General features: G+C 40.0%; 1 protein-coding gene across 1 annotated transcript; it reads left to right on the top strand.

The window, feature by feature from the left end:
- Positions 1-1,503: 1,503 nt before the first annotated feature.
- On the top strand, positions 1,504-2,442 carry OR6X1 (olfactory receptor family 6 subfamily X member 1). The gene has a single exon (XM_012525542.4). It carries the CDS (start codon positions 1,504-1,506, stop codon positions 2,440-2,442), a length of 939 nt encoding a protein of 312 aa, XP_012380996.2.
- Positions 2,443-12,346: the final 9,904 nt, after the last annotated feature.

Genomic DNA, 12,346 nt, shown 5'->3' with positions numbered 1-12,346 from the left:
ACTTTACAGTTTTACTCACTGGGTTATGTGGTAATTACAAATGCTCTTGCTCCCTGGCAGGATTTGGAATTTAGCACGCTCTCAACAAATGCTTGTGAACTTAATAGGTCTAATTCTCCACATTGCAGGATATCTAGCCCTTAGAAATTTTATCCTGGTGTGGAGAGACTGCCACTCTCCTCTGTGCGGGGAGTGAAGATAATTCCCTATCTACCCTATCACGAGGGACCAGACTCACAGCCAGATAGATTGGCCATTAGTGCAAATTCGAATATTTCTCTTTCTCTTCTAGTTTCATGGAAAAGCGCTAGAACTTGTGGCATTACAGACAAAGATTAATCCTCTTCTGGTTTAGCATGTAGAAGGGAATGGAAGTACCTGTTCTTTCAAATGGGGGAAGAATAAAGCAACATTTCAAGAACTGTGAGCTGCCTCTTTCATGCTGATTTTCCTATGTACTTTGAAAATTGTGCAGTTCATTTCACAGTAATTTACCTTACCCATACTGAATGAGAACATTACAAAAGAATAGCCCCAGTAAGAAAGGAAGCGGTGTTAATATTTTCTAGTGAATATTAGTAGAAGGACAGAAAATTCTCAGCCTATCAATTTGCGTATACAACTGGGAATTCTTTATTTGGTATGAAAAGATAAGTCACAAAGGAAGGTTTTGGTAGGAATGTACCTTCCAGAATTTCCAGTTTATTATTCTAAGCATGCGCTATCTTCTTAACATTTTTTTAGGTTAGTATCTGTAGATTTTAATCTGATAAATATTTATTAGGTATTTACTGTATACTCGGGCCTGATTCCATTGGTCTTGGAATTTTGCATTCAAGTTTAGCATATTTCCCTACTTCTTGAGCAGTTTTACCCACTTAGCTTTAAATATTTTGAGTCTCTCTAACAAAATGAGTTTGAATTGGAGTTTGGAAGTATATACTTATAAAAGCATCTGTTACATTATCTAAATTGTATCTCAGCACTAATATAATGGCAGTGATTTTTAGTTATATGCATACATGCAAAAAACATACATACAAATATTATACTCAGTTTTCTTAAACATATCTGTTATACGAAAGCCAGAATTCTCTTTCAGAATATAATACAGGATTGGGGGGTAATGTCTTATGAATTCACAAGCTGTGTTTTTGCACATGACATTATATTAATATATACTGTTCATTTTAAATAATTATATTGATTAATGGCAGATATTTTAAATTATTATCCCCATGGTTGTGTAGGGTAAAAAAATACTTTTTCTTTCTTCATGTGTACTTAATATTTTCAAAGTCTATTAAAAGCAGGTTTAGCTAAAAAAAGAACAAGCTAAATCACCAGTAAGGAAAGGTGCTGTGGGTATGTGTAGGTATTATGAAGGACCTTAAAAAAAATTAGAGTCAGAATCCTTATTTTTTATGTCTGAATTATATTTTAGTGTGCCGTTAAACTTCTAAGGAGCTTCTTTCTTGCCTCTTTTCTAGAATATCAAGGGGCATGAGAAATGGCTCAGCAATCACAGAGTTCATCCTCTTAGGCTTTCCTGATATCCAAGGACTACAACTCCCTCTATTTATCGTGATCTTTCTTATCTACATATTAACCCTTGCAGGTAATGGACTCATTCTTGCCATCGTCTGGGCTGAGCCCAGACTGCAAATTCCAATGTACTTCTTCCTTTGCAACTTGTCCTTCCTAGAGATTTGGTATACCACCACGGTCATCCCCAAATTGCTAGAGACCTTTGTTGTGACAAGAGCTGTCATCTGCATTTCCTGCTGCCTGCTGCAGGCCTTCTTCCACTTCTTCCTGGGCACAACTGAGTTTTTCATCCTCACGGTCATGTCTTTTGACCGCTACCTGGCCATCTGCAAGCCTCTTCGCTACCCCACCATCATGACAAACCACCTTTGCCTGCAGCTCGCCCTCAGCTCCTGGTTGATCAGCTTTGCCATTGTCTTTTGTCAGATGCTGCTGCTCATCCAGTTGTCATTCTGTGGCAACAATGTCATCAATCATTTCTACTGTGATGTTGGCCCCATCTTGAAAGCCGCCTGTGCAGACACCAGCCTTTTGGAGCTACTGGGTCTCCTGGCAACCATCCTGGTGATCCCAGGATCACTCCTCTTTACTATGATTTCTTATATCTACATCCTGTCCACCATCCTCCAGATTCCTTCAGCCACTGGCCGCCAGAAGGCTTTCTCCACCTGTGCTTCTCACCTGACTGTTGTGTCACTGCTCTATGGAGCTGTTCTGTTCATGTACCTGAGACCCACAACACACTCCTCCTTTAAGATTAATAAGGTTGTATCTGTACTAAATACTATCTTCACCCCACTCTTGAATCCCTTTATTTATACCATTAGAAACAAGGAGGTGAAAGGAGCTTTAAGGAAAGTGATGGCCTTTCCAAAGTCTCATCATCAAGAGTAAAACATGTAAAACAGCAAAAAGAACTTAATGTAGATACAAACGTAAACTGTAAGAGAGGATTGGGGAGAGGTGTGATAAAACTTCTCAGAAGTTCAGGTTCATTCTTGTAGCAAGATAAAGATGTGGATAGGGTCCGCTATAATAATATGCTACATATAAATGACCTGGGAGTTCTCCCTGAGAAGGAGAAATGTCCTAATTCTCCCACACACAAAAAAAGAAAAATCCTGAGATATCCTCAGCTGCATGAGGCAGAAGTCAGGGCTTTCTCAACTGTAAGCTGGAACTAGAAATCATTAAGGTCTGAGACTGCCTGCTACTTAGCAGAAATGTAGGGAACCCTGTCTCCCTCTTTGCTTATGACAACCCTCTGCCCCTCATCTCCAAGGCAAAGGCATAAGAAGCTCCACGTCTCATTTTCTCAGTACCTCTTTTCCTCACAGTAAAATAAGCTCCTTGCTCCAATACATGGCAACAGTCTTTGGTGAGGGAAGTAACTTATGCATTATGGCCTGGTAACTGTAGGCTTCTACTTCAAATAAATACCCTTCATAAAAGTGGAGGCAGGGGGGAGAAAAAAAGAAGCTACCTGCAGCCTCTTAATCAATTCTAATGGTCTTCCAGAAATGTTTGAAATGAATCAGTTTTGTTTGGTAATATCTCAAAATGGGGACTTCCACCTTGATATAATGCAAACTTTAGATAAACTTAAAGGTTTCTTTCTCTCATAACACCAAAACTTGGGAATATCTGGTGAAAATTTCCAATTTACAGTTGACAAAACTCCTGGTTTCTATGCTTTGATCTAGGTAAGACATGTGCCCAGGATGTCTTTAATCTAGAAAGACATCTCAGAAACAATAGGTAGGCTTCCTTGCTGGAAAAATTCATCTCTAAGATTAATATGAAGTTTAAATCCTGCATTGAGGGTTGGCTTGTAAGGTCCCTCAATGCATGTGACAAATCAATTGCTTTAACCTTGCCCTCAGTCAGACATCTAGTTGAAAAAGCTTTTTATAGAATGGTGATGGGCAGTGGACTTGGCCCTGTGGTTAGGGCGTCCATCTACCACATGGGAGGTCTGCGGTTCAAACCCTGGGCCTCCTTGACCCGTGTGGAGCTGGCCCATGTGCAGTCCTGATGTGTGCAACGAGTGCCCTGCCACAGAGGGGTGGCCCCGGTGTAGGGGAGCCCACACGCAAGGAGTGCACTCCGTAAGTAGAGCAGCCCAGCACAAAAGAAAGTGCAGCCTGCCCAGGATGGCGCCGCACACATGGAAAGCTGACACAAGATGACGCACGAAAAAGAAACACAGATTCCTGTGCTGCTGACAACAACAGAAGTGGACAAAGAAGATACAGCAAATAGACAAAGAGAACAGACAATGGGGGGAGTGGGGGGGGGACAGAGAGAGAAATAAATAAATAAATCTTTTAAAAAAAAAGAATAGTGATGCAGGTGAGTCCTAGTTTGTAGTAATATGTATTATGTATGCCCCTCTTTCAAGGTAAAGAAAGACTACTACTAAAATCCATTAAAACTGCAATTTTTTTAAAAAAAGGACTACTGCACATTTCTTTTAGTAATGAATTGAAAATTGAAAATGCAAAACTAAGTGTAATTAGTTGCAAGTGTTATTATCTCAACTACTGTTATCTTAGGAAAAGAACTTTCTTGAGGAGGGTCACAGGGGGAGAAATAAATCATTTGAAGGTAAAGAGAGGGACCCTAAGGACATGAATTTCATCAAGATCCCTGTTATTAAAATAATGGTTTAAATAGCTGACAAGAAAATTAGGGTAATACCTAATGTTCTTCAGAAGAAAAGGACAGAGAAAGAAGAGAGAGGAGAAAGGCACCAAAAAGATGTAATGAAGCACAGAAGTTTGTGGGAAGAAACCAGTGGAAATTCCCCAGAGTTGTGGCATTCAAGGAACATTTTAAGAATGAGGATGTCTATTGCACAATTTGAGGTCATGTTTCTACAATGTTAGTCTGTTTTCCCTTTGAACCTTCAGGAAAGTCTCCTACATTAACAAATTCATTTTTGAATGGGATATGGATGTCACACACACATGTGTGCATGTGTTGTGTATGTAAATCAAGATGGAGTTGAGTTTCATGTCTGGAATGGCCTGGTTTGGATTAGAAACAGTCCACAGAAAGGCTCACAGAGATGACCCTAGAAATTGCCAAAATTTTAGGAAGAACTTCAGACTTTCAAGGGAGGTGAGCAAGTAGCCCTACGTGATCTCTATCTAGAGGACTTCAGGCATCTGGGTTATAATGCTATTTGGAAACATATTTAAAATCTACCTTTGAGTTTCATAAACACTCATTTTCCTGGGCTGAGCCTATTATCTCAAGGACTTCATGTTTGATGGCAGACAGAGGTAACATAAAACACAATGACAGGAAAATGGATTTGGCTCAACTGATAGAGCATCTGCCTACCATATGGGAGGTCCAGGGTTCAAACCCCAGGCCTCCTGACCTGTGTGGTGAGCTGGCCCACACACAGCGCTGATGCACGCAAGGAGTGCCATGCCACGCAGGGGTGTCCCCTGCATAGGGGAGCTCCACATGCAAGGAGTGCACCCCGTAAGGAGAGCCGCCCCACATGAAAAATGTGCAACCTGCCCAGGAGTAGTGCCACACACACGGAGAGCTGATGCAGCAATATGACGCAACAAAATGAGACAGATTCCTGGTGCTACTTACAAGAATGTAAGTGGACACAGAAGAACACACAAAAAATGGACACGGAGAGCAGATGGGGGGGAAAGGAAGAGAAATAAATAAATAAATCTTTAAAAAGAAAACCACAATGTCAGATCCTATAAAAGCGAGGAGAGCAGGTGTAAGAATATCACATTGGTTTCAAGTTACAAAACTCAAAATAGACACCATTTATTCATGTTGGGTTTTTTTTTCACTTTTATTAAGCACCATTGTGTACCAAGTAATGTGCTTGGTGCTGTTTCTACTGAAAAGAAAAATTTTTGCAATCTGTCAGAGAATTAATTCTAGGAGTTGGAGAAGTCTATGCAAGTGCTACGGTGGTGTTTCCAATACCTGAGTATCAAGAGCGATGGGAATTACAAGTGGACTTCCAGAGAGCCATGCCTTAAATATAACTTTCCTTCACCAACATGGGAGGTCAAAGGAGAGTGTTGTGTACCTCCAGTGCCTGGAGGTGCTAGAAGATTGTTTGAGGCAATGTATCCCTGGACACTGAGACAACATGACAGAGCTTGAGATTTCACTATATGTCCTACTGTTTCCTATGTCTCTAGAGCCCATATGTCTCTCCAGAATGTGCATATCCTATCTTTCTCCAAAAAAAGTCAGAATAACATAAGGACCCATCCAAACAATATCATAAACCTGCAACCTCTAGATACTGGGTTTTTGGTTTTTTTTTTTACTATTGGTAACTTTAATGACAAGCTTGAGCTCATAGATAGGTCTAAGGTAAATCCTGGCTTGACAATAAGCTCTTGACTTAATTTGTTTCTGAAAATGTACACACATATACTTAAAGTAAAGTAGTGCTTCCATGATGCGTTCCACAGGCTATTAGTTTTTTAAAATATAGTTCAGATTGTGGTAACAAAGAGTTTGACAAGGTTAAGGAGATTCCTTCACTCCAGAACTGCTCAGAATCTTTGACACTACACTGAAGAAAAAGTTTTCCAAATCCTAAGCTTATGAATGTGCCTGCATATGAAAGTGCCTGCCAGATGATCTTGAACCCAACAGATCATCTATGCAAACCATCTTGGGCTTCTTTAAGAAATGTGTACATAATTACTGATCAAACTAGAGTAATGACCATTCTAAAAGGAGACTTCATGACCCTCTCCTTAACCAATCAAGTAATTGTCTTCAGAAGACCACCTTTGCGGAAAAACCTCCATCTTCTTATCCTAGATCTAGCCCTTTCCCCTTTAACTCATAAAGACTCACTGAAATCATATTTGAATGATGCAGCTCTCCCTTACCCTGCAAGTAATAAATTCAATCTCGCTTTTTCAGTTCTAATGATCTTTGTGAGCATTGCAAATCCCCACACAAAGATAGTGTATATGGCCTCTCCCAAGCTTATCTAACTACAGAACAATTTTTCTCAATGTGCCTCAAGCTAAAGATTTTCTGCTGTCTTCCTGAAGGTCTCTAAGGTCTGTTTTTATCAGGATTTTATAACTCTGTGTTATTCACAATTGTCCAGCTAACAGACAGATAAGATTTTTAAAATCCAGTACAAGAAAATTTGAAGTACTATACAGACAAATTTGGAAATATTTGCCAAAATCTCTAGTATCTGACAAAGTGGCTCACCACCAGGGCACTTTAAATGACTAATTCTCGTTGCAAGTTTAAAATAACTCCAATTCTAAAAATTCCATTTACACATAGGTCTTCCAGAACCATCCACTTTTCTATACCCACATTCAACCAGACTTAGGCTGAAAATGTAGACAGGAACTCCTACATATACTTCCGGTATAGCCCACTCCATTAATTACTCCTGCCACCTCTTTGATTTTTGGAAGATAACCTCTCTCTATTCTAAGTACAAAATAACTATTTCCTAACAATTAATTCTTTGCTCTTCACGAAATAGTACTAAAGACGTAACAGCCTAATTCCCTCCATCTTCACTACTACTTCTTTAATCCAAACACCACCATCTCTCACCTATCCCTCCTTTCTCCTCAGCAGACAGAGGATCTTCTAAAAATGTATATCTCATCAGAAATTATGGAGACAAGAATACAGTGGTATGATATATTTAAGATACTGCAAGAGAAAAACTTCCAGCCAAGAATCTTATATCCAGCAACAGATAAACAGAAACTGAGGAAGTCTGTAACCAAGAAACCAGCTTTGCAAGAAATACTAAAGGGCATGCTGCAGTCAGAAAAGACAGGAGAGAGAGGCTTGGAAGAGAGTCTAGAAATGAAGATTATATCAGTAAAAGTAACTAAAAGACTCAAAAAGCATGGTGAAAATAAAACATGATAGATAAAACCCAAAGGTCAAAATGGGTGAAATAAGAACTGCCTTTACAATAATAACATTGAATGTTAATGGATTAAACTCCCCAATCAAAAGACACAGACTGGCAGAAGGGATAAGAAAATATGAGCCACCTATATGCTGTCTGCAAGAGACTCACCTTAGACCCAAGGTAACCAATAGATTGGAAGTGAAAGGCTGGAAAAAACTTTTCATGCATTCGGTAACCCCCCAAAAAAGCCAGAGTATCTATGTTTATATTAAATGAAATAGACTTTAAAAGATATTAGTAATGTGCAATCTGAGGAGCAAGTCAGGAAAAAAGTTCTATTTACAATAGTAACTAAAAGAATTAAATATTTAGGAATAAACTTAACAAATGGCATAAAGCACTTGTATTCAGAAAACTACAACTCACTGTTAAATGAAATCAAAAGAGACCTAAATAATTGGAAAAGCCTTCCATGCTCACAGATTGGAAGACAAATACCATTAAGATATCAACTCTACCAAAATTGATACACAAATTCAAAGCAATCCTGAGAAAAATTCCACAAGCAATTTTTAAATAAATGGAAAACATGATTATCAAATTTATTTGAAAGAGTAGGCTCCTGAATAGGCAGAAACATCTTAAAAAGGAAAAGTGAAGTTGGAGGACTCTCACTTCCAGACTTTAAATCATATTAGCTAGCTACAGTGGTAAAAACATGGTACTGGCATAAAGACAGACACATGGAACTCAATTGATGGTTAAGAAACAGACCCCCCCCCCCCCCCCCCCCCCGCCTTGGAAAGAGGAACTTGAATTTATACAGAACTTTCCTAGGCAGGGGAATGATAGTTGGTGGGAGGGGGTTGAAGGCCAATAGGAAGCCCTAGAGGTGAAAATTTTTCCTGATAGTGACTAGAAGATAGTGGGTTAGGGAGTTATGGTTTCTTGGAATGCTGCAGGAGCAGATGTTTCTTCGTTCTGTAGGAATTTTATCTCCCTGCGATATGTAGGTAGGGAAGGTTTCCATTTCCCTTTACTCTGGTCTCTAAGTGGTTTCTTTATTTAGCCTATGGGGAAGTGCCATGCCCTTAGGCAAGTAGGCTTATGGGGGATGGAATCAGACTTTCCTCAGTGCATATCAGGGGAAACTGAGCTACAGATTTTTAATTATAGCAAACCTCTAACACCATACAATGGGTTGGGTTATACAACAGGAATTTATTGTCTTACAGTTTCTGACACTAGAAGGCTTGCTTGCTCCTGGGGTAGGTAGCCTTCTGGTGCCAGCTAGATGCATTCAGAGGGGTTCCTTGGCATTCCCATCACATGGCAATGTCCTCTCCTTTCTCTTCTGGGCTCTGTTGACTCCTAGCTCCTCCCCACGGCTTTCTCTTCTGTGGCCAATTTCCTTTACTTATAAGACCTCAGCCATATTGGATCAAGGCCTACCCTCATGCAGTTTGGGCACACGTAACTGATAACACCTTCAAATGTCATATTCACAAATAGGTTCACATCCACAAAACCAGGGTTTAGGACCCAACCGTGGTTTTTGCGGATAATGTGATTCAATCACATCACTATTCAAGACAGCCTCTTTACCACCACCAGGATTCGGACCTCCAGTTACCATCTCTCATAGCACCCTGTACTTCTCTTGGTAGAACTTATCCCAGTCATAATTAATTTATTGTGCAAATTACTTCAACTATTTCCTTCCTTCCAAGTGCTTCCTTCATGTCACACACACAAACATACACACATACACACTTGTACCTCACATGAAAGTTAGCTCCATGAGGACAGTTATGGTATCTTTCTTGTTCTCCAGCATATTGTGAATAATTAGTGCATTGCCTGGAAATAGTGGTTGTTCAATAAACCACTGATGAATGCATGAACAGACTCTTGATGGACAAGATGAATGGACTGACAAAACAAATTACATGTGGATTATATCATCTGTAGTTCTAGTAAGTAAATATCCATATTACATGTTTTCAAAGTGGAAATTAATTAGATAGACAAATTAAATTAGAATTCCCAACTTGTACCATTCACAAAAATAGATAAAAAATCTAAACATTAAAAAACTGAACGAAAATGTAGTATAAAAACTATAAGTGGATTCCCCTCAGGATCTTGATATAGAAAAGATGTTCTTAAATAAGATGCAAAGTAAAATACTGTATCCAATATAAAACTTCAGTACTATAGACATAGTTAAAATATAAGCAATAAATTTGAATGAAGTATCTGCAATACATGTGTCAAAGGACTGATATCTAGAATACACAAAGAACATCCAACAGTCAATAAGAAAAAGACAAGCAATCCAAAAGAAATTTGGGCAAATTCACAGGAAAACTACAAATTACAAATAAACTTATGAAAGGATATTGAGTGTTACTTTTAATCAGGGAAAGGCAAATTAAAACAATGACTCACTGTTTTTTACCTGTCAGATTAGACAAAATTTTTGAATTTGCTAACAAAATGGAATGGATATGGGAAAAATATTCTTATATATTTCTCTTAAGAGTGTAAACTGGTGCAATGATTTGGGAGAACAATTGGGCAGTTACCTATTAAATGTGCATACCCTCTGACCCAACAATACCTTTTCTCAGTATCTGACCAAGAGTAAATTTTACATATATGCACAAAGAGGAGATTCATTACAGCATGGTTTGTGGTAGCGACAGTTACGTACAACTTATAGGTTATCAGTAAGCAAATGGCTAAATAAACTGTGTTATTCAGACTGTGGAATCATTTGGGATTCAATCATGTCCCCCCAAAGCCATGTTCAAGTCCTAAACCCTGGCCCTCTGAATGAACTCATTTGTAAATAGGATCTTCAAAGGCCTTATTATGATGAGGCCAATCTGAATGAGGTCGGGACCTTAAGGCAATATAACTGGAGTCTTTATATCTATAGGAAACTTGGACACAGTAGGAGGTAGATAGGAAGAGATTAGCCGAGAGAGAGACAGAGGCTGGGGGGGGTATGGATTGCTGGCAAGCCAGTACTCTGGTGAGAGTCCTACAGACCTCAGAGGAAGAAGGATCCTGCCAACACCCTGAATTCAGACTTCCAGCCTCCAAAACTTTGAGACAAAAAACACCTGTTATTTAAGCCAGCTAGTCTGTAGTACATTGTTCTAGCAACCCTGGCAAACAAAGACAAGAATGCTATGCAGAAAAAAAAGAGAAAAGAATACTATGCAGAAAGTAAAATGAATAAGGAAAATCTGTATCTACTACTATGGACATATCTCCAAGTTGTACTGATAAAAGAAAACAACAAATTGAGGAATTTAACATGAAGACATACACATTCACAAATGTACACACAAAATACTACTATATATTTTCTATAGACATATACATACATATGTATATGGTATATAAAAGTACAGGAAAAGATCTGCAAGATAAACATGGCAGACTCCCAGAACAGTTAACTCTTGACAAGACAGAGGAAAAAAGGGTCATTAGCTTTATCTGTAATGTTTTAGTTTTTTAAAACAAATTTAAGCACTTAATATTTAAATACATTAAGTGAGACATATTGAGAAAGCATCTAGCACACAACATGCTTCCATGAACTGCCCACCACAAGAGTTGAATTCCTTGGGTTTCAAAACATGGTAAACTGCCCCCAACAAGGTGTCTCATGAAAGTGTTAGAGGCAGTCAGGGAAAAGAAGAGAAGGACCCCACAAATGGAGAGTGGTGCCTTAGAGGGTAGAAAGGGCTGAGAGCGTCCGTCTACCACATGGGAGGTCCACGGTTCAAACCCCAGGCCTCCTTGACCCGTGTGGAGCTGGCCCATGCGCAGTGCTGATGCGCGCACAGAGTGCCCTGCCACCCAGGGGTGTCCCCCGCGTAGGGGAGCCCCACGCACAAGGAGTGCGCCCCGTAAGGAGAGCCACCCAGTGTGAAAGAAAGTGCAGCCTGCCCAGGAATGGCACCACACATGGAGAGCTGACACAGCAAGATGAGGCAGCAACAAAGAGACACAGATTCCCGTGCCACTAACAACAACAGAAGTGGACAAGAACGCGCAGCAAATGGACACAGAGAACAGACAAACTGGGGGCGGGGGGAAGGGGAGAGAAATAAATAAAATAAATAAATTAAAATTAAAAAAAAAAAGGAAACAGATTCCCATGCTACTGACAACAACAGAAGTGGACAAAGAAAACCATGCAGCAAATAGACACAGAGAACAGACAAGGGGTGGGGAGGGGGGAGTAAATAAAGAAATCTTTTTTAAAAAAAGGAAATGGCAGGTATAGGTATAAAAGTCAGACAAATAAACAAATGCCATCCAAGGAGAGAGTCTTAAAGTTAAGAAATACAAACAAATAAAATAAACACAAAAGAAACGGGGGGGGGGGGGTGGAGAAAGGAGGAAAGGAGGAAGGGGAGAGAAAGAAAGAGGGAAAGAGGTAGGGAGGAAGGGAGGGAAGAAGAGAAAGAGGGAGGGAGAGAAGGAGATGGAGGAGAGAAGGAAGGAAGGGAGGGAGGGAGGGACGGAGGGACGGAGGGAAGAAGAAAAAAGGAAAGAGCAAGAGAGAAAGAAAGGAGAGAGGAGAGAAAGGAAGAAAATAAAGGGAGAAGAAGGAAGGAGGAAGGAAGAAGGAAGGGAGGGAGGGAGGGAGAAAGAGGAAGGGAGGAAAGGAGGACGGAAGGACGGAAAAAAAGAAAGAAAGAAAGAAAAAGTCTACAGAGGCACGCGTGTACGTTAGCACACGTCTGTAGTCGCCTGGCTGCACAGACCCAGCAGGCGGGCGGGCACTCGCTCCTCAGGGCTCATAGAGAGGCCCGAACCTCCTACAGTCTAGACAGGCTCCAGCGCGGCGAGGAGGCGGGGCGAGCC

This window comes from Dasypus novemcinctus, chromosome 27 (assembly GCF_030445035.2).
Source record: "Dasypus novemcinctus isolate mDasNov1 chromosome 27, mDasNov1.1.hap2, whole genome shotgun sequence".
NCBI lineage: Eukaryota > Metazoa > Chordata > Mammalia > Cingulata > Dasypodidae > Dasypus > Dasypus novemcinctus.
Note: the sequence above shows the minus strand (reverse complement) of the source record. Positions and strands in the feature narration are given on the sequence as shown.